The sequence below is a fragment of the Gopherus evgoodei genome, chromosome 3 (genome assembly GCF_007399415.2).
Source record: "Gopherus evgoodei ecotype Sinaloan lineage chromosome 3, rGopEvg1_v1.p, whole genome shotgun sequence".
NCBI lineage: Eukaryota > Metazoa > Chordata > Testudines > Testudinidae > Gopherus > Gopherus evgoodei.
This window is the reverse complement of record NC_044324.1, coordinates 4,762,362-4,787,442: the sequence shown is the minus strand read 5'-3', so window position 1 is coordinate 4,787,442 and position 25,081 is coordinate 4,762,362. Positions and strand designations below refer to the sequence as shown.

Here is a 25,081-nt window from a genome sequence, read left to right as displayed (position 1 = left end):
CCCCACCTGTGTCAGGAGGGTAGTCGTTCTGTTTTGGTGAGGCAGGGCCCGTCATGCCCTCTGTGTCCGTGCAGCGCCTGGCACAGCACAGAAACCCCCTGCAGGGGGTCTGTGGTGCAGGGGCTTGGGTATTTCCCAGGGTTCCCAGATGTTCCTGGTGCAGGATGGAGCCCTGGTCCCAAGTGCTGGGATCCTGCCCCCGAGAGGCCAGGCAGGGCGGATGCAGCCGGGATGGGGAAGGGGCAGCAGGTTGTAGCAGGGCACTCTGAGGGAGGGAGCCAGGCTGCCCTCCTGGCTCGCATGCCGTGCCCATCCCCCTGGTATCTGGGCGCTCACTGGAAAGTGCTTGATGGAGGGAGGGGATATGGGGGGAGGGCTCATCTGATCCCATCCGAGCCCCCTGACTGTGGGGGGGGGGGAAATGCCCCCCACGTCCTTCCTTTCATCTGTTTATCCCACAACTCCCTTCCCCAGTGCCCATCCCTCCTCCACGCCCCTCGTGTGCCCTGATCCCCTGGCAGAGTGTGGTCGGCGCTGCCGGCCTGGGGACCAGAGACTGGACAGGGCCCTTCCCCTGCGCCCCAACCCTAGGGGAGCGCCCCCTGGCTCCACACGCGGGTGCCCATCCCCTGCCTGTCATGCCCCCTTGCCAGCCCCATCCCAGCCTCGTGAGACCAGGAACTGAGCAGCAGCGAGGCCTCCAGGAAGGGCACCCAGCCCCTTAGCTCCCCTGGGAGCTTGGCACGGCGGGCGGGTGGCACAGTGGGCGGCTCCGAGGCCTGGCAACAGAGCAGGCAGCTAGGAAATGTGACCCTCAGCCTGGCCTCAGGGCTCCCCACCCAGGCCCTGGGCAGCCTCCCCCAGCTGCTTCCCCCTTCCTCGTCACAGCCCCCCCGGCCTGGCCGTGCCACCCGGCACCCCAGCCTGGCCATGCCCTGGTCCCACTGCCGGTGCCAAGCCCCCTGTTCCACCTGGCACAAAGGGGTGCCCACGCCACACCCCCACTCAGGCCGTGGGGCCCCCTCCTCCCCAGCTCTGGGTCCCTGGCCCCCCAGCACAGCAGTGCCCTGGCCCTACGTGCAGATCCGTGGGGCTCTGCGGCTGGAGACGGACGGGGGTGGGGGGAATGACTCAGGCTGATGGGATGCACTCAGCACGCAAGCCTTGACCTGAAGCCAGCGAGGGGGCAGCTGGGGGAAAGTCATGGGGGGGGGGGCAGCCAGAGACATAACATCAGCATCTCCCCTCCAGCCCAAATCCTCCCCCACCCCTGCAGGCACAGATGTGGCCATGGGGCTGGAGAGGGAAGGCTGGCTCAGTGGGGGGGGGGGGGTCCTAGACCCCAGTCCTCCTCCCTGCTCTACCCTGTGCCTTGGGAGAGGCTCCTTGCCTCAGTGTCCCCATCTGTACAATGGGGTGTTGTCAGGTGCTCATGCAATCAGGGCCGCGTAGGGGCCTCTGCAGACCTGCCCCGAGCAGTGATAAACAGGTGTGGGAGAGGGGGAGCATTTGGGGCAGGGGCAGGGGGGAGATGTTGCCCCATAGGAAGGGCTGGAAGCCTCGCTGGGGGGCACTGAACATTACAGGAGCCTTGGTCATCTGGTGGACAGGGCCCCTCGCCCTGATGCCTGGACCCAGGGAAGGCCCCGCAGCCCCTCGCGCCACTTCAGGGCAACCTCTCTCCAGCCAGCCTCTGGCACAAATGACTTTGCCCTGCCCGGGGACAGGACGCGCGCGGGCCAGGGTGTGGGCATCTTGTCTGGCCTGAGATAATCCCAGGGGCCCTTCTGACTCTGAACGCTGGGAATGGGAATTGCGACAGGGAGACGGGCAGGGTTGAGTGGGTTAAAGCCGGGCGCGAGGGGCTGGAGGTCAGGACTCCTGGGTTCTTTCCCCAGCTCTCGTACTGCCGTCCCGCTCATGTGTCCGTTTCAGGGGCTCAGTACAATGCCGGGGGGGCGCCGCCTATGTACGGCGTGGGGCCACGGTGAGGCGGCATGTAGCCGTGGATCCTGGCGAGGGAAGGGGTGTCCTGGCGCTGTGGGAAAATCACCCCGAGCGACCAGAGCTGGGTGCACAGCGGGGCTTAGGGCTTGGGGTGGGGGCTTCACACCCCGGGGCCCTTAGCTGCCCAGCGGGATGGGACCCACAGCCACCAGCTGTGGGTCTTAGCCCCCCCCCCACGCACACACGTTTTACTTTGTACTGGACAGTAGGGCCAGCGTGGGCGGGGGCTGGATGGGGAAGCGGAGGGGGTGGAGCAGCGATCGACTCAATTACTAGACAAACTTTTGAGAGTGGCCCTGCAAACTCCTGTCCCTCCTTCCAGGTGGGGGGGCGGGGGATTTCCCCAGGCTCCCAGCATCCCAGAGCCTCGTGCCCCCCCCTTCGCTGGGCAGCTCCTCCAGCTGGTGGGAAGGGGAGTGCACCTCTTTCTCTGTCCCAGCCCCCCCAAACCTCTCCCTCAGGGAAATGCTGCTATTCCTCCCTCCTGCTTTACCGCCACCCCTTCTCATTTCATGCCCCCCCAAGCCTTATCATGTGCCCCATCTCTGTGCATACCACCCCCATGGTCCCTACCCCCAGCCTCCTGCCTTTGCCCCCCAAAAAACCTTTCATACCCCAGCAGCCTCCCCTTGTTCCACTCCCCCCATCTGGTTTCACACCCCTGCCCTCCTCCCACCCCATTCTTCCCCGGTGACACGCAGACAAAGCCCCCAGACGAGCTCTCAAAGGGGGAACTGAGGCGTGAGAATCCACCCCCCCCCAATTGCAAACCAAACCCTTCTTCTTCCCATGGGCCGCGGGGCCCTGCCCCCCCTTTTGGGGATGAGCCCCCCCCCCCCGCTCTCCAGGGAGAGGCTGGAAGGAGCTGAGGGCGCCGACGCTGAATGCCACACACAGACAGCCCCCCCCCCTTCCGCCGCCCCCACACTCCAGCTTGTTCTCATTTCGCGGCCTGTCGCAGCCCAGCTCAGCCCTGGCTCCCACTCCACTCCCAGGCAGGGCCCCACACCCGGGTGGGCCAGCCACGGGGAAGGGGCTGCCAAGTGCCGGGCCACGGGGTGCTCGCCCGGCCGGGGAGGAGAGAGCCCCATTGTGCCTCAGTTTTCCCCCTTTGGAAATGGGCACGAATGGTCCCGATCTGTGTGCATGTGTGCCTGAGCTGGTGTGCATATGCGTGCCTCTGTGTTTGTGTGTGTGTGTGTGTATGCACATGTGTTTGTATGTTTACATGTGTGTGCACGTGTGTGTGCTGACACATCTCCCTGCCTGTGCGTCTTCAGCCATTAATAGCTAGGAAGCAGAGAGGAGCAGCTGTTGGGTCAGACACTGAACTGGGATTCGGGAGACCTGGAATCGCATCTCAGCTCTGCCTCAGTTTCCTCTCCCACACTTGCGTAAATGAGCCTGGAAGCTCTGTGGGCCATACAGCCCTGCCAGTGGTGCCTGGGGGCCGTGGCCCGGGGCAGCGGGTGGGGCGGGGGGCCGTTCTTGGTGAGGCGTTTGATGTAGTTGGATTGTTTTTAATTACCAAAGCCACACGTCAGAGGCGCTGCTTGCAACTTGGGTGGGAGCAGGGGGATCCGGGCTGCCCTCACCCCGTGGGGCGGGGGGCTGGTCCCTGGGGTTGTGAAGTCAGCTGGTCCTGAGGCCTGGTGGGGACCGGCCGGGGGCTCCCCACGATGCAGACTGGCTGGGGCTGAGGCTCAGGAGAGGGATGGAGCCTTTTGCCTCAAGGATGTTAGTTCGGATCTGGCCCCAGCGCGACGGCTTGGCAAGCTCGGGGAGGTGGGGAATGGGAGCTGGGTGCCAGCGGACATGGTGGGGGCTGCTTTGCCTGGGGGCCAAGGTGGGGGGTGCTGTCTTGGGAGCGCCAAGCGGGCACTCTGGGGCACTGGAGGGGGCGCCCAGCGGGGGCGCTCTGCGTTGGGGTGGCGCCCAGCGGGCACTCAGGCTGTCTGGTGGCCCCACGAATGGCCTCTTTTGCTCGTTTTGTTTTGTGACGACCCAGACCAGGGGTCCCCAACTAAGTGCCCGCAGGCACCATGGCACCCACCGGGGTGTTTAAGTGCCCCTGCATACTGGCCGGCGGACGGGTTTCTGCCGAAATGCCGCTGACAAGCGTCATCCAGAGGCGTCGCTGCCGAAATGCTGCTGATTTTCAGCAGTATTTCGGCTGCTGCTGCTTGTCGGTGGAATTTCGGCGGATGCTCGTCCACCGCCACGGTCCTCCGGGGGTCATCTGGTGCCCACCAGACAAAACAGGTTGGAGACCACTGACCCAGACGGTCCCATTCCCCCCCCCAATGTCTGATGCTGATGTGGGGAAGAGATTGGGGGGGGGTGAAAAAATCCTCCCCCCCACCATCAAACAGACTCGGTTCTTGTGCAGCAGAGAAGTTGCTCTTTCCCGTCCCCAGCTGGCTGCCAGCTGCAAAGTCCCCTTCCCATCCCCCCGCCTGCTTCCCCCTAGCCCCCCCACCCCGCACACACCCAGATCTGTCTGCCCCTGCCAGGAGGGCAGCCCCAGTCGTTTCTTGGACGCACTTGAAACGCTCGGCCTGGGACCCTGCGAACGCAGCAGCCAGGGGAGGATAAACAGATTATTTGCCCCACACTCGTATGAGGGGAGAAGGCATCTGGGGGAGGGCGGGTGCACAGTGGGCCTGGGGCCGGGGAGGGGGGAATTTTCCCAGCTTGGCTCATGGCCCGGACCAGCCCAGCGGGAGCCGGCAGCACCAAGAACCTGCTTGTCTGGGGGGAAGGCCAAGGGGGCGGGGGGGCAGATCCTGGCGGGTTTGGGGAGCAAGGACCTGCTCTCACCTTTCCCCTCCTGGGCAGCGGGTCAGACCAGCTGCTGGCGCTGAGCCAGGCAGGGTCAGGCCCTGCCCCCCCCCATCCTGTGCTTGGCCGGCTCATCTGCCCCACACTCGTCCAACGATTTAGTTGGGGTTGGTCCTGCTTTGAGCAGGGGGTTGGACTAGATACCTCCTGAGGTCCCCTCCAACCCTGCTAGTCTGTGATTCTATGAACGGGGGTCGCTGGGGGTCATGGAAACCATGTAGGATCCACCCTCCAGCCTGTTGGGGGCAGCAGGAACCTGCTGGGCAGACGTGCTCACGCCCTGCAGTCACAGCCGAGTGGCAGGCACCTCTGCCCTCGTGCTTGGGGATTCCATTGTAGGCCGAGCCATGTGTCCTAGCCCCTGCACAGCTCGCACTGGATGGGAGATTCCCCTCTACGGTGTGAGATCCAATCTGGCGCATGATGAGGGTTCGGGGGGGAACATGGAGGCCAGGCTGGGAGGTCTCACTGTGCCGGGGTGGAGGGGAGACCGCCCCCCGCGCTGGAGCAGCTGCCCAGGACACGTCCTGTGGGCACTTGCCCGTCAGCAGAAATGGCTGGTAATTGACCCGTGCCGCAGCCTTGGCGCTCGGGGGGGGGGGGCACTGGGGCCAGAGCACACTCCTCGCTGTGCCACTGCCTGGCCCGGCCCCAAAGCAAACCCCGCTCTGCGCGATGTCAAAACAACGGCCCCCCTTCCCCCCCGCAGCCCGAGCAGGCCTGGGAGCGGGCTGGCCAGGAGCTCGGCCATTATCGGCTTCCAAGTCATAACAAACGCCCAGAACACCCACCTCGCCGGCTGGCCCCGGGCTGGCTGGGAAAGCAGGAACGCGGGGCCAGGCGCGGGACCCGGAGCCTGCAGCCCCCGGGGCGGCCTGGCTCACTGCACTGCACCAACGCAGGCATCTCCCTCGCCCGGCTGGGGCCTGGGCCGGCCCTGCGTTGGGGGGCGTCCCGGGCCTGCTCCCCTGGTTTTATCTCACCCCGGCTCTTCCCTTTCGCCCCGGCTCTCCCCTGGCGAGGGGGGCAGGTTCTTACAGACGTCCTGTAAAGCCCACTGGGGCAAGGAGCCGGGTTTGGTGGGGGACAGCACAGCTGGATTCCTGCCAGTGGCTCGGCACTTTCAGACCAGGCCTCGCGTTCCCGGAAGTCAGCGCCCGGGCGGTTGTGGGGGAACCGGCCACAGTGTGGCTTTGCCTCCCTGGGCATCATGGGCCTGGCACCACGGCCAGGTGCTAGTGGGATCCCATCTGGACCGTGCCAGGCCTGGCACATGGGAAGCCCATCTGGCTGCATCAGGCCCAGCACCACAGCCACACGCCACGGGGAGATGATCCGGGCCTGGCACCATGGCCACGCACCACGGGGAGCCAATCCGGACTGACACACCACGACCATGCGCCACACCGATCCAGACCTTGCTGGGCCTGGCACCACGCGCCACGGGGAGCTGATCTGGACTGTGCCGGGCTGGGCACCATGGCCATGTGCCACGGGGAGCCAATCCGGACCTTGACACACCACGGCCATGCGCCACGGGGAGCAAATCTGGACCTTGACACACCACGGCCATGCGCCACGGGGATCCGATCCGGACCTTGACACACCACAGCCACGCGCCACGGGCAGCTGATCCGTACTGTGCCGGGCCTGGCACCATGGCCGTGCACCACAGGGAGCCAATCCGGACCTTGACACACCACAGCTATGCACCACGGGGAGCCCATCTGGACCTTGCTGGGCCTGGCACCACGACCACGCGCCACAGGGAGCTGATCCGGACTGTGCCGGGCCCGGCACTATGGCCATGCACCACAGGGAGCAGATCCAGACCTTGTTGGACCTGGCACCATGGCCACACGCCACGGGGAGACGATCCGGGCCCGGCACCACAGCCATGCACCACGGGGAGCCGCTCTGGACCTTACTGGGCCTGGCACCACGGCCACGCACCACGGGGAGCCAATCGGGACCTTGACACACCATGGCCACATGCCACGAGGAGCTGATCCGTACTGTGCCGGGCCTGGCATCACACACCACGGGGAGATGATCCAGACCTTGCCGGGCCCGGCAGCACGGCCACATGCCACGGGGAGCTGATCCGGACCGTGCCGGGCCCAGCACCATGGCCATGCACCACGGGGAGCCGATCCGTACTGTGCCAGGCCTGGCACCATGGCCACAAGCCACGGGGAGCCGATCTGGACCTTGCTGGGCCCAGCATCACGGCCACACGCCACAGGGAGCCGATCCGCTCTGTGCCGAGCTCTGGAGCTCAGCACCAATGTGTGGGCTGAAGGAGGGTTAGCAGAGGTTGTTCAGAGGTGGGAGATGGGGAGGGGGTGCAGCAGACTGTGGGTACGGCTGCTGACCTGGCCTCCCCATTGGCCCTCCCCCCTCTCTGCAAGCCCCCCCTTTCCATGCACCCGAGCAGAGCAGGGGGCACGTGAATCAGACTCCGAAACCTTCAGCACAAGGCTCAGCTGCCCCGTGGGTGGGTGGGCGCCTTTGTCAGTGCGTGTCCGGGTCCACGTGTCTGGTCACGGACGTTTATTTGTCCAACAGCAGACGTGTGTCTCTGCATTCGCACACGTGTGTTTCCATGTGTGTGTCCCTGCTTGTGCGTACGTGAGTGTGTCTAGGGGTTACTCTGGACATGCGTGTGGGTTTGGGGGGGGTTGGTGTGTGTGTGTGGGTGCATATCCATGTGGGTGGATCTGTCGCTCGGCTTGGCCTGTGCTGATTGCAAGAGGGCAGCGGGCAGCAGGGGAGCAGGGGAGTCCGGCCAAGGGCCGGGTGTGGGGCTGTGTCGGGCTCTGGCATTGCTGGAAGGGGCACGGGGGCTGCCATGAGACAGAGGGATGGGCCCTGTAAGAGACTGGTGGGGCCAGGGGAGGACATTTTCCACACCTCTTCCTGCTAGAGCCCCCAGCGTGGAGGGACCGCGTCACTTCCATCCATGGGTTGCTCGGAGGTCAGGCTGGTGCTGGGGGGTCGACCGTGGTAGCCTGTGGGGCCCCAGCTGGGATGGGGCACCTGGCTGAGCTGTGGGGGGACTGAGACAGGGAGGGGGGACGTGTCCCCCCAAAACCCTTCCCCATCCCCCCCACGGTGCATGCCTCAGCCAGTGTGACCAGCGCCCCTGGCCCTGCCGACCAGGCCCTGTCAGTCTGCGGGGAAGTGGGGGCTCGGGGGTTGGCCTCGGCCACAGCCTGGTGCCAGGGCTGGTGGCAAGACACTGGCCCCGTGCAGGATTGACGGGCAGGCCTGGCACAGACCCACAAGGGGATCCTGCCTTTGGGGGAGCCCCTGGCCCTGGAGCATCTGGGAACAGCCAAGGGGCAGATTGAGGGAGGAGAGAGATGGGGGGTTAACCCCGGGACGGCGAGGGAAGTCACCTTGTTGGAGATGGGGCGGGGAGGAGAGGACGGTCCCTCCCACCAGACCCACTGTCCTGGTCCTGCCGAGGTGCTGCCCCGCCCCCATCGGCACCTGGTCCGGGGCTGAGCTGGTCCCCCCAAGGATCCCACGATGGAGGCTCAGCCCTCGGAGGAGGGGGCTACCGGGTTGGGGTGCAGACGAGGGGTGAGGAGAGGCCCCTCCTGCCTGGGTGAGGGGGCCCAGGCCGTGGGGACTGGGCAACAGCATCGGCTGGGGGAGGGCTGGGCACCCTCTGAGGGGCCAGAGGCCGTGGGGATGGGCAGCAGCATCGGCTGGGGGAGGGCTGGGCACCCTCTGAGGGGCTAGAGGCCGTGGGGATGGGCATCAGCATTGGCTGGGGAGGGCTGGGCACCCTCTGAGGGGCCAGAGGCCATGGGGATGGGCAGCAGCATTGGCTGGAGGAGGGCTGGGCACCCTCTGAGGGGCCAGAGGCCGTGGGGATGGGCAGCAGCATCGGCTGGGGGAGGCTGGGCACCCTCTGAGGGGCCAGAGGCCGTGGGGATGGGCAGCAGCATCGACTGGTGGGGGCTGGGCACCCTCTGAGGGGCCAGAGGCCGTGGGGATGGGCAGCAGCATCGGCTGGGGGAGGGCTGGGCACCCTCTGAGGGGCCAGAGGCCGTGGGGATGGGCAGCAGCATTGGCTGGGGGGGGCTGGGCACCCTCTGAGGGGCCAGAGGCCGTGGGGATGGGCAGCAGCATTGGCTGGGGGGGGGCTGGGCACCCTCTGAGGGGCCAGAGGCCATGGGGATGGGCAGCAGCATTGGCTGGAGGAGGGCTGGGCACCCTCTGAGGGGCCAGAGGCCGTGGGGATGGGCAGCAGCATCGGCTGGGGGGGGGCTGGGCACCCTCTGAGGGGCCAGAGGCCGTGGGGATGGGCAGCAGCATTGGCGGGGGGGGGCTGGGCACCCTCTGAGGGGCCAGAGGCCGTGGGGATGGGCAGCAGCATTGGCTGGGGGGGGGGGCTGGGCACCCTCTGAGGGGCCAGAGGCCATGGGGATGGGCAGCAGCATTGGCTGGAGGAGGGCTGGGCACCCTCTGAGGGGCCAGAGGCCGTGGGGATGGGCAGCAGCATCGGCTGGGGGGGGCTGGGCACCCTCTGAGGGGCCAGAGGCCGTGGGGATGGGCAGCAGCATCGGCTGGGGGAGGGCTGGGCACCCTCTGAGGGGCCAGAGGCCGTGGGGATGGGCAGCAGCATCGGCTGGGGGGGGCTGGGCACCCTCTGAGGGGCCAGAGGCCGTGGGGATGGGCAGCAGCATCGGCTGGGGGAGGGCTGGGCACCCTCTGAGGGGCCAGAGGCCGTGGGGATGGGCAGCAGCATTGGCTGGGGGGGGGCTGGGCACCCTCTGAGGGGCCAGAGGCCATGGGGATGGGCAGCAGCATTGGCTGGAGGAGGGCTGGGCACCCTCTGAGGGGCCAGAGGCCGTGGGGATGGGCAGCAGCATCGGCTGGGGGGGGCTGGGCACCCTCTGAGGGGCCAGAGGCCGTGGGGATGGGCAGCAGCATCGGCTGGGGGAGGGCTGGGCACCCTCTGAGGGGCCAGAGGCCGTGGGGATGGGCAGCAGCATCGGCTGGGGGGGGCTGGGCACCCTCTGAGGGGCCAGAGGCCGTGGGGATGGGCAGCAGCATCGGCTGGGGGAGGGCTGGGCACCCTCTGAGGGGCCAGAGGCCGTGGGGATGGGCAGCAGCATTGGCTGGGGGAGGGCTGGGCACCCTCTGAGGGGCCAGAGGCCGTGGGGATGGGCAGCAGCATTGGCTGGGGGGGGCTGGGCACCCTCTGAGGCGCCAGAGGCCGTGGGGATGGGCAGCAGCATCGGCTGGGGGGGGCTGGGCTCTGCAGCCATGGCTCCCTCTGCTGGAGACAGGGGGCGTTGCGGGAACAGCGTGTGGCTACCACTGGGCCAGTGGGGAGTGGGTGCCAGGGGCTGACCTAGGGGGCTGGGCAGGAGTGGGCCACATGGGGCAGCCCACGGACTATGGCTACCCAGCAGGGTACCAACGCCCGCCCTCCTCTCCCCCAGGCCTGCCCCCCGAGGGGTCGGCGGCTCCCCCCCTGCCCGGAGCAGATGTGCCCCTGAGCGCGCCCGGGGCCTGACGGAGCATGTTCAACCCCAGGAACCCCCCCAGGAGCGGCTACATGGAGCACTGCTACCTGCGCCCCCGGCACGTGCCCGGCCCGGGCCTGGCAGACGGTGAGTCCCGGCCGCGCGGCCCCTGCACCCCGGAGCATCGGCACGGGGTCTGCGGGGACCAGCCGCGGCCCCTGCCCCCTCTGTGCCCCTTTACCGGTCCCACCCCCTGTCCCTCCATCCCGGGCCCCCTTCCACCCCCAATCCCTCCATCCCTCGCCCCACCCCTCCTCCACCAGTCTGACCTCCGTCCATCCATCCCCTGCCCCGCCCCTCCCACCTGTCCGACCTCCGTCCGTCCATCCCCTGCCCCGCCCCTCCCACCTGTCCGACCTCCGTCCGTCCATCCCCTGCCCCGCCCCTCCCACCTGTCCGACCTCCGTCCGTCCATCCCCTGCCCCGCCCCTCCCACCTGTCCGACCTCCGTCCATCCATCCCCTGCCCCGCCCCTTCCACCTGTCAGACCTCCGTCCGTCCAACCCCTGCCCTGCCCCTTCCACCTGTCCTGCCATCCATCCGTCCATCCCCTGCCCCGCCCCTCCCACCTGTCCGACCTCCGTCCGTCCAACCCCTGCCCCGCCCCTTCCACCTGTCCTGCCATCCATCCGTCCATCCCCTGCCCCGCCCCTCCCACCTGTCCGACCTCCGTCCGTCCAACCCCTGCCCCGCCCCTTCCACCTGTCCCGCCATCCGTCCGTCCATCCCCTGCCCCGCCCCTCCCACCTGTCCGACCTCCGTCCGTCCAACCCCTGCCCCGCCCCTTCCACCTGTCCTGCCATCCATCCGTCCATCCCCTGCCCCGCCCCTCCCACCTGTCCGACCTCCGTCCGTCCATCCCCTGCCCTGCCCCTTCCACCTGTCCGACCATCCGTCCGTCCATCCCCTGCCCCGCCCCCCCACCTGTCCCGCCATCCGTCCGTCCGTCCCCTGCCCTGCCCCTTCCACCTGTCCCGTCTCCGTCCGTCCATCCCCCGCCCCGCCCTTTCCACCTGTCCCGCCGTCCGTCCGTCCATCCCCTGCCCCGCCCCTTCCACCTGTCCGACCATCCGTCTGTCCATCCCCTGCCCCGCCCCTCCCACCTGTCCCGCCTCCGTCCATCCATCCCTCGCCCCGCCCCTTCCACCTGTCCGACCTCCGTCCGTCCAACCCCTGCCCTGCCCCTTCCACCTGTCCGACCTCCGTCCGTCCATCCCTGCCCCTCCCCTTCCACCTGTCCGACCATCCGTCCATCCATCCCCTGCCCTGCCCCTTCCACCTGTCCGACCTCCGTCCGTCCATCCCTGCCCCGCCCCTTCCACCTGTCCGACCATCCGTCCGTCCATCCCCTGCCCCGCCCCTCCCACCTGTCCCGCCATCCGTCCGTCCATCCCCTGCCCCGCCCCTTCCACCTGTCCCGCCATCCGTCTGTCCATCCCCTGCCCTGCCCCTTCCACCTGTCCCGCCATCCGTCCGTCCATCCCCTGCCTCGCCCCTTCCACCTGTCCGACCATCCGTCCGTCCATCCCTGCCCCGCCCCTTCCACCTGTCCCGCCATCCGTCCGTCCATCCCCTGCCCCGCCCCTTCCACCTGTCCCGCCATCCGTCTGTCCATCCCCTGCCCCGCCCCTTCCACCTGTCCCGCCATCCGTCCGTCCATCCCCTGCCCCGCCCCTTCCACCTGTTCCGCCATCTGTCCGTCCATCCCCTGCCCCGCCCCTTCCACCTGTCCCGCCATCCGTCCATCCATCCCCTGCCCCGCCCCTCCCACCTGTCCCGCCATCCGTCCGTCCATCCCCTGCCCCGCCCCTCCCACCTGTCCCGCCATCCGTCCGTCCATCCCCTGCCCCGCCCCTTCCACCTGTCCCGCCATCCGTCCATCCATCCCCTGCCCCGCCCCTTCCACCTGTCCGACCTCCGTCCGTCCATCCCCTGCCCCGCCCCCAGCACCAAGCCCTGGGAGATGGGGGCGGGGGCTGCCCAGGACTAACGACCTCCCCTTCTTTTCAGGGCTGAACGACTTCCCCGTGTGCCACCAGGCCAGCCTGATGGGCAGTCACCATGGGTACGGGCTGGCACCGGGCAACGAGCATGCTGGGAATGCCACCGGTAGGTCAGTGCCCGGGGGATCGGGCTGGCCTTGGGGGGTGGGCGAAGGGGAGGGGTTGCCAGCAGATGCCCCAGCCCGCTCTGTGGGGGACGGGCGCTGGTGCCAGAGGGGGCATCGGGGCCCAGCACACTCAGCCCCGGTTCCCCGTCTCTGCCTGGCCCAGGGTCCCGGTTCTCCACGCCCCGGAGTGCGGCCAAGCTGACCAAGAAGCGGGCGCTGTCCATCTCGCCGCTGTCCGACGCCAGCATCGACCTGCAGACCGTCATCCGCACCTCACCCAACTCCCTGGTGGCCTTCATCAACTCACGCTGCGCCTCGGCCAGCGGCTCCTACGGGCACCTCTCCGTTGGCACCATCAGGTGAGCGCGGGCGGGCAGGCCCCAGAGCTGGCCTGGCCTGAGCCGAGAGGTGGAAAAGGTGCTTTGTCAGCCTGTCCAGTCCAACTTCCAGAGCCTGGAGCAGCCTGGTTCTCTCCCCAGCTTTGGGAGGACAGTGGGGGCCTAGTGGTTAGAGCAAGGGGGGCTGGGAGCCAGGACTCCTGGGTTCCATCCCCGGCTCTGTCATTGACCCATCGTGTGACCTTTGCCAAGTCCCTTTGCTGCTCTGTGCCTCAGTTTCCCTATGTGTCAGTGAGGGAGTGGGGGGGGCAGATTAGTGACTGAGTCTCTGCCAAGTGCAGGGAGGGGGTCTGGGGTAGGCTGAGCCCCTCTGCCTTGCTGTACACATGGCAGGAGACCCGAGGCTGGGTGCGAGGGGCCGCTCCCCACAGGCTGGGATGGTGGGGGACACCTCCCGGGGGGGGTCACACTCACTCTCCTTCTGACTTTCAGCCCATCCCTGGGCTTCCAAAGCCCCATGGCTCACCCGAAGGGGCAAGGGGCAGCGTTCGGCCCCCCCATGCCCCACTGTGGCTCCCATGAACACCTCTCCAGCCGGCCGGGGTTCCTGCACCATCCCCCGCCCCGCGGGACACCGAAGCATTGCCAGGTAAGGGGCCCCCGCCCCGGAGGAGCGCCAAGCGCACGGCACACAATGGTCACAGGGGGGCAGCACTGAGGCCCGTCCCCACTGTAGTCTGGGGTGTTTAACGAGCCAGGCCCCCCGACCCTGCCCGCCAGCCCCAGCGACGCGGGCAGGGGGAAGCTGCCAGGCTGGAGCCCTGGTACCCCCTCCTGGCAGGAGCGGCAGCGCCAAGCCCCGGTGGGGGGGAAGCTGGAGTGCTGCCCAGTGGAGGGGCAGGGCTGCCGTGCCCCTCACGGGCCCCCCGCTGCCTGAGCTCATCCTGTTTCTCTCCCCCTCCCAATGCAGATGAAATCAGAGCCGAGCCTGGGCGACGCTCTGGGCACCAAGGGCCTGGAGGAGAGATCGGAGGGCGATGTCTCCAGCCCAGCCTCCATGGGGACGCAGGTAACAGGCAGGGTCCGACTCCCCCTCGCCCCGCAGCCAGGCTCAGAGTCCAGCCCCCCAGCGTCGGCCACGGCAGCCGCCCCCAGGCTCCCTGCTCATGTCGCCCGCGGGCACCTGGGGCCACCGGCAGGAGGCTGCCCCAAGCTCCCACTCCCCCGCTGGGCCCAGACACCCCAACCCAGCCACGTCGCCCGTCACCCACAGGGGGCGCTGCTGGTATGAGCACGGGGGAGGGGGGTGTCTGCCCATCGGTGACCCCCTCCCGGGGCCCAGCCTCGCTCGGCTGGCGGGTGCGTGGGCTGACCCGGCGGTGCCCCCCTGTCCTAGGACCCCCTGCTGGGGATGCTGGAGCCCCGGGAGGAGCTGGAGAAGGAGGACGGGAAGCAGGAGGCAGAGGCCGTGTACGAGACCAACTGCCACTGGGAGGGGTGCAGCAAAGACTTCGACACCCAGGAGCAGCTGGTGCACGTGAGTCGGGGACGCCAGCTCAGACACCCCCGAGCCCATTGCAGGATCAGCCCCGACCTGCAGCCCCTGCTGGCCCAGCCCTGGGCTCCCCACAATCGCCAGCACTGCTGGTGCCCCTCACTCCCGACCTGCAGCCCCTGCTGGCCCAGCCCTGGGCTCCCCACAATCCCCAGCACTGCTGGTGCCCCTCACTCCCAACCCGCAGCCCCTGCTGGCCCAGCCCTGGGCTCCCCACAATCCCCAGCGCTGCTGGTGCCCCTCACTCCCGACCCGCAGCCCCTGCTGGCCCAGCCCTGGGCTCCCCACAATCCCCAGCGCTGCTGGTGCCCCTCACTCCCAACCCGCAGCCCCTGCTGGCCCAGCCCTGGGCTCCCCACAATCCCCAGCGCTGCTGGTGCCCCTCACTCCCGACCCGCAGCCCCTCCTGGCCCAGCCCTGGGCTCCCCACAATCCCCAGCGCTGCTGGTGCCCCTCACTCCCGACCCGCAGCCCCTCCTGGCCCAGCCCTGGGCTCCCCACAATCCCCAGCGCTGCTGGTGCCCCTCACTCCCGACCCGCAGCCCCTGCTGGCCCAGCCCTGGGCTCCCCACAATCCCCAGCGCTGCTGGTGCCCCTCACTCCCAACCCGCAGCCCCTGCTAGCCCAGCCCTGGGCTCCTCACAATCCCCAGCGCTGCTGGTGCCCCTCACTCCCGACCCGCAGCCCCTGCTGGCCCAGCCCTGGGCTCCCCACCTCCAGCTCTGCCAGTGCCCCTCACTCCTGACCTGCAGCCCCTGCTAGCCCAACCCTGGGCTCCCCACAATCCCCAGCTCTGCTGGTGCCCCTCACCCCTGACCTGCAGCCCCTCCTGGCCCAGCCCTGGGCTCCCCACAATCCCCAGCTCTGCCAGTGCCCCTCACTCCTGACCCGCAGCCTCCTGCCTATCACCACTGTGCCCCTGAACCAGCCCCGGAAGCCGTCTCTGCAGAGGCCTGGGGGCTGCTGGCTGGGTGCCCCCCCAACCCACACCCTGCTCCGCCCCGCAGCACATTAACAACGAGCACATCCACGGGGAGAAGAAGGAGTTTGTGTGCCACTGGCTGGAGTGCTCACGGGAGCAGCGGCCCTTCAAGGCCCAGTACATGCTGGTGGTGCACATGCGGCGGCACACGGGCGAGAAGCCTCACAAGTGCACGGTGAGTGTGAGCCGGGCGCAGGCCAGACACACCAGCCGGGCGGGGGTGGGACTCTCCTCCCCCCAGGTGTCGGGCGCTGGGTGCCGATCCTGGGGGGGATCTGCGACTGTGCTCTGGGTGCGGGGGGGTGGGGGCGGCGTGTATGTCCGGGGGGGGCTGTGGGTGCCCCGCGGGGCAGCAGGGGGTGGTGTCTCTCTCACAGCTCTCTGCGCAGTTCGAGGGCTGTCACAAGGCGTACTCACGCCTGGAGAACCTCAAGACCCACCTGCGGTCGCACACGGGCGAGAAGCCATACGTCTGCGAGCACGAGGGCTGCAACAAGGCCTTCTCCAACGCCTCGGACCGCGCCAAGCACCAGAACCGCACCCACTCCAACGAGGTACGCCCCCCACTCGACATGGTACAGCCCGCTCCCCCTACTCCAACGAGGTACACCCCCCACCTGACATGGTACAGCCCGCTCCCCCCACTCCAATGAGGTATGCCCCCCAACATGGTACGGCCCGCTCCCCCCACTCCAATGAGGTACGCCCCCCCCACCCGACATGGTATGGCCTACTGCCCCCACTCCAATGAGGTATGCCCCCCCAACATGGTACGGCCTGCTCCCTCCACTCCAACGAGGTATGCCCCCCACCTGACATGGTACAGCCCGCTCCCCCCACTCCAATGAGGTACGCCCCCAACTCGACATGGTACAGCCCACTCCCCCCACTCCAATGAGGTACGCCCCCCCACCTGACATGGTACGGCCTACTGTCCCCACTCCAATGAGGTACGCCCCCCAACATGGTACGGCCCGCTCCCCCCACTCCAATGAGGTACGCCCCCCCCACCCAACATGGTATGGCCTACTGCCCCCACTCCAATGAGGTATGCCGCCCAACATGGTACGGCCTGCTCCCCCCACTCCAACGAGGTATGCCCCCCACCTGACATGGTACAGCCCGCTCCCCCCACTCCAATGAGGTACGCCCCCCAACTCGACATGGTACGGGGTGTTAGTCTGTATCTGTGAAAAGAACAGGTGTACTTGTGGCACCTGAGAGACTAACACATTTATTTGAGCATAAGCTTTCATGGGCTATAAAGGTACACCCTCCACCCGACATGGTACAGCCTGCTCCCCCCACTCCAATGAGGTACACCCCCCACCTGACATGGTACAGCCTGCTCCCCCCACTCCAATGAGGTACACCCTCCACCCGACATGGTACAGCCTGCTCCCCCCCTCCAACGAGGTACACCCCTGACCCGACATGGTACAGCCTGCTCTCCCCATTCCAGAGAGGCACACCCCTGCAGTCGACATGGAATGGCCCATTCCCCCCACTCCAAGGAGTTACACCCTGCCACCTGACGTGGTACGGCCCACGCCCCCCACTCCAATGAGGTACGCCCCCAGCCACTATGGCACGGCCTGCTCCCCCCACTCCAATGAGGTACAGCCCCCATCTGAAATGGTACAGCCCACTGCCCCCACTGCAACGAGGTACACTCCCCCCCGCCCCCAATCCATCATGGTACAGCCTGTTTCCCCCATGCCAACAAGATGCACCCCCACATCAGCCCCCTGCCAAGGAGCTACGCCCCCCCATTACCAGATGTGCCCCTTACTTGGGGGTACGCGCATTGATTAGGGTTACTCTGGGGGGGGTTGTACACACACACACACACACACACACACACACACACACACACTCTGTACTGTAGTAACCCCCTTGATGAGCAAACCCCACGGTATTCGGGGCGCTGCAGGGATCCTTAGCTTAGGTAACAGGAGCGTTGCTGCAGCGTGAACAGGGAAGCTAAAAACACAAAAGGGGAAAGTTCAGCGCGAGAGACGCAAGCAGCGTAAGCGTAAAAGTGACGCTAGCGATACGCACCCAAAGGAGCAATAGGACAGTTCCATGGTTAATACCCGCAGTACAAAAGGAAACGGGGGGAGGGGGAAGCTCACCCACTCCATGAGGCTTGACCTGGTCGGGGTTCCCAGGTGAGGGTGGGAGCTCAGGGTCCTGAGTGCGGGAGCCAGGCAGAGGCCCCAGCCCATGGAGCCCAGTGGAAATGATGCAGCGTTTGGGTCCAGGCATCAGAACCCTGACTTGGGCAGAGGTGGGGGGGTTTGTAGAGAAAATACAATGGTTGAAGGGAGAACGGGAGATTTGTTTATGGGGAAACCGAGGACCGGAGGGTTTTCTTTAGGCTGGACAACAGGAGCTGCTCACTCTTGGCTATGGGTGGTGTTTTCTTCCAGGGAGCTCACAATGCAACTAGGAGTCGGGTGGCACCTTGAAGACTAACAGATTGATTTGGGCATAAGCTTTCGTGGGTGAATCCCCCCTTCGTCAGACGCACAAAAGCTCCTGCTCCAATACTTCTGTTAAGGTGCCACAGGACTCAGTCGCTTTTCCCAGATCCGGACTAACACGGCTCCCCTCTGACACTCGACAATAACAGATGGGAGGTGTCAATTCCAGGAGACGCAGAGCTGCTTGTGTAATGAGCCAGCCAGCAGAGGCTGGTCCCTGAGCACAGACCCGTCCCTGCCCCACGAGCTCCCGCTCTGGAGCAAGACCCCCCCAGCTGTTCCGGGATTTGCCCCCCGGTGCCACGCGGCTCAAGCCTGCCTCACACTTCAGGGGGATTGATCCCCAGCTGCTGCTGCCCACAGTCCCCCCCGGCACAGTCAGGAACCTGGGCTAGCTGGACCCTGGGTCTGGCACTGCCTCTGTTCCCAATAGGGCACGTTCCATGCCCCCCAGTACGGCTCCCTCCCCGTGTCAGTGCCCGGCCCTCCCTGGGGCTGGCACCCCCGGTTTTAGAATCACATGGAATCTGAGTTGGTCCTTCCCCAGCGGGCAGCTCTCCACGCCCAGAGGTGCCCATGGGGCTGTCTCCCGGGCTGAGCTAACCCCCCCATCTCGCCCCCCCCATGCAGAAGCCGTACGTCTGCAAGATCCCCGGCTGCACCAAACGCTACACGGACCCCAGCTCCCTGCGCAAGCACGTTAAGACGGTGCACGGCCCCGATGCCCACGTCACCAAGAAGCACCGGGGCGACATGGTGCTGAGCCGGGCGCTGGCTGCCCTGGGGGGCCCCGCAGACATGAAGCAGGAGAAGGAGGGAGGCTGCCCCGGCGAGGGCAGGAAGGACGAGGGGAAGCTGATGGTGCCTGAGGCCACTTTGGTACGGAGTGGGGTGGGGCAGGGGGGCAAATTGGGCACAGGGGGCTCCGGGCTTCCATGCTACAGGACAAGGCCCTGCCATGGGGGGGTTGGATTCTGGGCTGCGGGGGGAGGGAATTCCTCACTGCCTGAGCTGCGGGGGGTTGGCGTGCGGCCAGGGCGTGCCCCAGAGGCTGTGGCTAATGAGGGGCCGGTACCTCCCCCCCACCCCCGTTCCCTGTCTCCCCAGAAGCCCCAGCCCAGTCCCGGGGAGCAGTCGTCCTGCAGCAGCGAACGCTCGCCCCTCGGCAGCGCCAACAACAACGACAGCGGGGTGGAGATGAATGCCAACCCGGGCGGCAGCTTCGAGGACCTGTCCACGCTGGAGGACCCCCCACCAGGGGAGCCCATGGGTGCCTCGGGGCTCTCGGCCCTGCGCCGACTGGAGAACCTCCGCATCGACAAGTACAAGCAGCTGCGGAAGCCCCCGCCCAGCAAGGGCCTGCAGCTGCCGGCCATCCCTGGCACCGGTGAGCCCTCGGCCGGGCAGGGCCTGGCCAGCGAGGGCTGGGGCGGGAAACCACCCTGGGCAGGAAGGGGGTGCCGGGAGCGGATCGGGGGCTCAGCAGGGGGCGCGCTCCCCTGGCAGTCAGCGCTGGCCCCATTGCTGCAGTGCGGCACTAGGGGGCGCTGTGCTGTAGGGAGCAGGGCGGGGGGCTCAGCAGGGGGCGCTCTCCCCTGGCAGTCAGCGCTGGCCCCATTGCTGCAGTGCGGCACTAGGGGGTGCTGTGCTGTAGGGAGCAGGGCGGGGGCTCAGCAGGGGGCGCTCTCCCCTGGCAGTCAGTGCTGGCCCCATTGCCGCAGTGCGGCACTAGGGGGCGCTGTGCTGTAGGGAGCAGGGCGGGTGGCTCAGCAGGGGGCGCTTTCCCCTGGCAGTCAGCGCTGGCCCCATTGCCGCAGTGCGGCACTAGGGGGCGCTGTGCTGTAGGGAGCAGCGCAGGGGCCTCAGCAGGGGGCGCTCTCCCCATCAGGCTGCGTTGGTCCCATTGCCACAATGCGGCACTAGGGGGCGCTGTGCTGTAGGGTTCAAGGCGGGGGGGCTCAGCAGGGGGCGCTCTCCCCTGGCAGTCAGCGCTGGCCCCATTGCTGCAGTGCGGCACTAGGGGGCGCTGTGCTGTAGGGAGCAGGGCGGGGGCTCAGCAGGGGGCGCTCTCCCCTGGCAGTCAGCGCTGGCCCCATTGCTGCAGTGCGGCACTAGGGGGCGCTGTGCTGTAGGGAGCAGGGCGGGGGGCTCAGCAGGGGGCGCTCTCCCCTGGCAGTCAGCGCTGGCTCCACTGCCGCAGTGCGGCACTAGGGGGCGCTGTGCTGTAGGGAGCAGGGCAGGGGCTCAGCAGGGGGCGCTCTCCCCTGGCAGTCAGCGCTGGCCCCATTGCTGCAGTGCGGCACTAGGGGGCGCTGTGCTGTAGGGAGCTGGGCAGGGGCGTCAGCAGGGGGCGCTCTCCCCATCAGGCTGCGTTGGTCCCATTGCCGCAGTGCGGCACTAGGGGGCGCTGTGCTGTAGGGAGCAGGGCGGGGACTCAGCAGGGGGCGCTCTCCCCATCAGGCTGCGTTGGTCCCAGTGGCATGGCACCAGGGGGCGCTTTGCTCCCACAGGTCCTGTCTTACAGATAAGACATAAACCGGAGCTGCACTCAGCTTGGGGTCCCGGCCACATTCCGAGCTCAGTATTTCTGCTCTGCCCCCCAACCCTCCGTGTCCCCTCCCCTGCCATTGCAATGGGACACATTCTCTGCCCCAGCCCCGGAGGCAGCTGCATCTTGGGCCTGGAGGAGGGATCTTGGTCTAAACAGCTGCCGTGCTCCACCCGAGAGGTGGCTGCGTGGCACTGGGTGGACAGGCTTGGGGAGTTCCAGTGAGTGGGGCCAGATGGGGACTTGGGGGGCTTGTGCCTCCGGCAGGGCACAGGGCTGGGGCAGGTGGGTCCAGCCTCCCAGAGGGCCACTAGGGGTCTCTGAGCTGAGACCAGCTCCAGGACACACGGGCTCAGCCCCACCCCCATCCCCCGCCGCCCCACTGCCCTGGGGATAAAAGGAATGGGGGGCAGCCAGCCCCAAGGGGAGGGTAAAGGACCCTGCAGCCAGCTCAACGCCAGCTCAGTTACAGAACAAGAGTTTAGCTCTGGAACCCCACACACACCCCCAGCCACCTGCACCCCCCAGCCCCCCCCAGCCACCTGCAACCCCCCCAGCTACTCCCAACCACCTGCACCCCCAGCCGCCCTCAGGCACCTGCAACCCCCCAGATACTCCCAGTCACCTGCACCCCCACAGCTACTCACAACTACCTGCACCCCCAGCCGCCCTCAGGCACCTGCAACTCCCCAGATACCCCCAGTCACCTGCACCCCCAGCCATCCCCAGCCGCCCCCAGCTACTCCCAATCACCTGCACCCCCAGCTGCCTGCACCCCCCTCAGCCACCCTCACACACCTGATCCCCGGCCACCAACATGCACCTGCACCTGCACCCACTGGCCACCAACATGTACCTGCACCCCCCAGCTGCCCCTGTGCTTTGGCTTTTGGCTTTTGGCCCAACCCCCCCCATCCTTCCCCACCCCTCAGGTGCTGGGCCTGTGCCCTGGGAGCCAGGCCCGTTCCCATCCCTGCAGTAACCCCCACCCCCACCCCATTCCTTTGCAGGCCCCACCGGGGAGATGCCCAGCCTGTGCGGCCCACCCCCCGCGGCCTCCCACCGCCGCGTCCTGGAGCTCTCCGCCAGCGACCTGGCCTCCGCACCCCCGGCGAGCGAGCGCCGGGCCAGCACCACCAGCACCGTCAGCTCGGCCTACACCGTCAGCCGCCGCTCCTCGCTGGCCTCGCCCTACCCGCGGGCCGCCGAGGGGCTGGGGGGGCTCCCCAACAGCCTGGGCCTGGCCGACACCTACGACCCTATCTCCCCCGATGCCTCCCGGCGCTCCAGCGAGGCCAGCCACTGCGGGGGGCTGCCGGGCCTGACGCCGGCCCAGCAGTACCACCTCAAAGCCAAGTACGCCGCAGCCACGGGCGGCCCCCCGCCCACCCCGTTGCCCAGCATGGAGCGGGCGGCCCTGGGTGGCAGGACGGGGTTCCCCGGGGACTACCCGGGCCCAGCCGGGCCGTCCTTTCTGGCCAATGGTTCGCTGCGGCGGCACGGCACCACCGAGTACCCCAGCTACAGCCTCCACCCGCACCTGGCACCCGGGCACGGCACCCGGCGGGCCAGTGACCCTGCCCGGACGGCGGCCGAGCCGCACCCCGCGCCCAGCGTGCAGCGCTTCAAGAGCATGGGTAATGTGAGCACGTCGGCCCTGGGCAGGGCCGGCCTGCAGCCCCTCGGGGGCACCGACGCCAGCCTGCAGCGCCACCTCTTCTCCCCTCGCCCGCCCAGCATCAGCGAGAACGTCTTCCTGGAGAGTGTGGCCATGGAAGGGCCCGTGGAGATGGAGCAGTACCTGGGCTACCCGGAGCAGGGCTTCCAGTGCCAGGGGCCAGGCATGGAGCTGCAGGGGGAGGGTGCCTATATCAGTGCCCACAGGACCATGGGGGGCATGCAGCTGAGCCCAGGTGCCCACGGGGAGCTGGAGGGGAATTACTGCCTCCCCCAGTGCCAGGTGAACCAGCACTTCGAGGGCATGCGCCCGCCCGATGCCAGCATCCTGGCGCCCTGGGACGAGGCCGTCCCGGGGAGCCTGGAGATGAACCCCATGGTGCCCAGCCCACTGGGCAGCCGGCATTGCCAGCACCAGTACCCGACTCCTGGTGCCTGCGAGCCGCAGCCCAAGCACATGGACTTGTGCCACCCAGGCAGGTTCGCCGGCGGGCAGCAATTTGGCGAGCTCAGCCAGCTGCAGATCAAAGCCGAGCAGCAGCTGCCGGCACCGGCGCTGACCCCCTGCCAGAATGTGCAGCAGCCGGCAGCAGCTCCGTTCGGCCAGCCCAGGGCCATGGCGGCCGCCCCCGGCAGCGGGTACCAGGCCGAGCCCCAGCAGGGCTCCTGCTTCGCCATGACCCCCCCGGGCAGGCGGCCCCAGACCCCCATGCTGCAGGTCAAGGAGCTGATGGTGCGGAATTACGTGCAGTCCCAGCAGGCGCTGATGTGGGGGGAGCAGCCGCAGCCCCCCCCGAAGGCCGGGGACCCCATGATGGGGCTGGGCGGGATGCCTGGGCACAGCCAGCCTCTGCGGCATCCCCCGGCACCCCAGCCGTACCTCAGCCCCAAGTACGCCGGCTACCCACTCAAGCCAGGGCACCCCCTGGGCCCGCCTGAGAACCAGCCCCCAGCCAGCCAGTGCTTCAATCCTGAGCTGGTGCCCCACCCGCCTGGCGGGCCCAAGCCCCCGACCAGGCAGAACAGCCTGGGCTACGTGGGCAGCCCAGGCCAGCCCAGCCCCTCCTGCGAGCCCCCCGATGCCAGTCCCCACAGGCTGCCGCGGCTCCCCCCCCTCCACGCCCCGCCTGAGGGCCCCGCCGAGGCGGCCGTGCTATTCTACCCGGGGCAGGGCCCCATGCAGCTGGGGAAGGGTGCCCAGGGGCACCAGCCGGCCAGCTGTGGGGGCCAGGATCCCGGCAGGCCGTTTGCCCCCAGCCTGGAGACCCTCAAGCCCGACTCCTTCCCCTACCTGGCACCGGAGGGGCAGGTCTCCAACAGCCTGGACTCGCTGGACCTGGAGAACACGCACCTGGACTTCACGGCCATCCTGGATGACCCAGAGCCCCCGGCCCTGAGCCCCGCCCAGCTGCCCCTTCCCAGGCCCCCCAACATGGCCGTCGGAGACATGAGCTCCCTGCTGAGCTCGCTGGCTGGGGAGAACCACTTCCTCAACACCCTGTCCTAAGGCCCTCCTGCTGCGCGGCCCCCCGCCCTCCCCGGGCACCCAGCGGGCAGGAGATGCCCGCCTCGACAGGCTGCCCAGTGCCCCACACCCGGGAGAAGGGGCCCCCCGTGGGCATGGGATGCTCCTAGCTATTCAGCAGCCACCTATCTGTCCAGCCTTCCATCTTTCCACCCATCCATCTGTCCATCCCTCCCTCCATCCTTCCACCCACCCGTCCCTCCCTCCAGGGACTCCTACGGGCTTTGTCGGAATAGGACGAACCTCTGCTCCTCTCTGCAGCCGCAGGGCAGCTCCCCCAGGCCCTTAGGGGTCTGTCCTAGGAGATGTCCCACCCCCATCCCACTTCACTCGTGGGGGCCTCGAGTCTTTCCAGGGCAGGAGGGAGAGGGAGCGCCTGTTATAAGCAGCTGTGCGCCTCACCCCAGAGGCAGCTGCATGATCCCCAGGCTGTGGGGCGGGGGAACCTCGAGGGCAGGGCCAAGTGGCCGCAGCCAATCCCTGCTCAACCAGACTGGGAATCTGGAGCCCCTTCAACCCCCTGAGACTGCTCTGGGCTGGCACTTGGCCCTGTCACCCACCTGCCTTCTGCTGTCCCAAGGCCAGGAAGGCTGGGACAGACCATGGGGGGGCAGCCCCCACCAGACTGCAGTGTCCAGTGCCCTCCGTCCCTGTGCCAGGCTGCCCCCATGCCAGGGCCCTTCTCCCATCAGATACTGCATGTGTATCCCTTCCACGGACCCCCACATCCTATCGCCCCTTCTCTGGGCCAGGGTCTGCTGCAATTTACCCCCACCCTCATTCCACCTCTCCCCCCCACCTCCAGTGGCACAGCGGGGGAGGGGCTCGCAGCAAAGTCTTAACTTAAAACTGAAAAACCAAAGAAAAATAATTTAAAAAAACCCGTCGTCTCGTTCGCTGTGTTTGGTCTGAGCAACAGGCGGGCGCTCCCGGCTCCCTGCCCACCAGGGGCAGGAGATCTGCTAGACAGGCTGGCAGGGGAATCACCGACGCCTGACGCCTGGCGCGGGCCCCGTGCTGGGTACGGCCCCGGCGCAGCTCTGTACATAATATATATACGCGTCCGTGGGGTTTTGTACCTGTAAAGCGCCATCCTCTGTTTGCTAGCAACAAAAATTTCCAGTACGAACTAATAATTAAACAAAAAATTCCTCAGGGGAGTGAACTTGTTGATTTCTGTTCCTGGAGCAGCTAGAAGCCAAAGGATCGGGGCCCCGTTGTGCCGGGCGCTGCCCAGACCCTGACCGAGATGAGGGCCCAGTCACGCCGGGCACTGCCTAGACCAGGGGTAGGCAACCTATGGCACGCGTGCCAAAGGCGGCACACAAGCTGATTTTCAGTGGCACTCCCACTGCCCAGGTCCTGGCCACCGGTCTGGGGGCTCTGCATTTTAATTTAATTTTAAAAGAAGCTTCTTCAACATTTTGAAAACTTTATATACAACAATAGTTTAGTTATATATTATA

At 67.4% G+C, this 25,081-nt stretch overlaps 1 protein-coding gene across 1 annotated transcript; it reads left to right on the top strand.

Annotated features, from left to right (window-relative positions):
* Window positions 1-10,314: 10,314 nt before the first annotated feature.
* Window positions 10,315-24,631, top strand: GLI1 (GLI family zinc finger 1). Its single transcript, XM_030554599.1, has 11 exons — window positions 10,315-10,481; window positions 12,405-12,503; window positions 12,668-12,863; window positions 13,335-13,491; window positions 13,813-13,911; window positions 14,239-14,379; window positions 15,405-15,554; window positions 15,769-15,933; window positions 18,496-18,744; window positions 18,973-19,252; window positions 21,424-24,631. Exons 1-11 carry the CDS (start codon window positions 10,391-10,393, stop codon window positions 23,595-23,597), a joined length of 3,801 nt encoding a protein of 1,266 aa, XP_030410459.1. The 5' UTR covers window positions 10,315-10,390; the 3' UTR covers window positions 23,598-24,631.
* The last annotated feature ends 450 nt before the right edge of the window (window positions 24,632-25,081 follow it).

Bases quoted from the DNA above. Each gene is read 5' to 3' on its own strand.
- GLI1 (XM_030554599.1), top strand. From the start codon at position 10,391: ATGTTCAACCCCAGGAACCCCCCCAGGAGCGGCTACATGGAGCACTGC. The intron at 12,504-12,667 runs GTAGGTCAGTGC...TGCCTGGCCCAG, and splicing joins GCATGCTGGGAATGCCACCG to GGTCCCGGTTCTCCACGCCC. The intron at 15,934-18,495 runs GTACGCCCCCCA...CCCCCCATGCAG, and splicing joins ACCGCACCCACTCCAACGAG to AAGCCGTACGTCTGCAAGAT.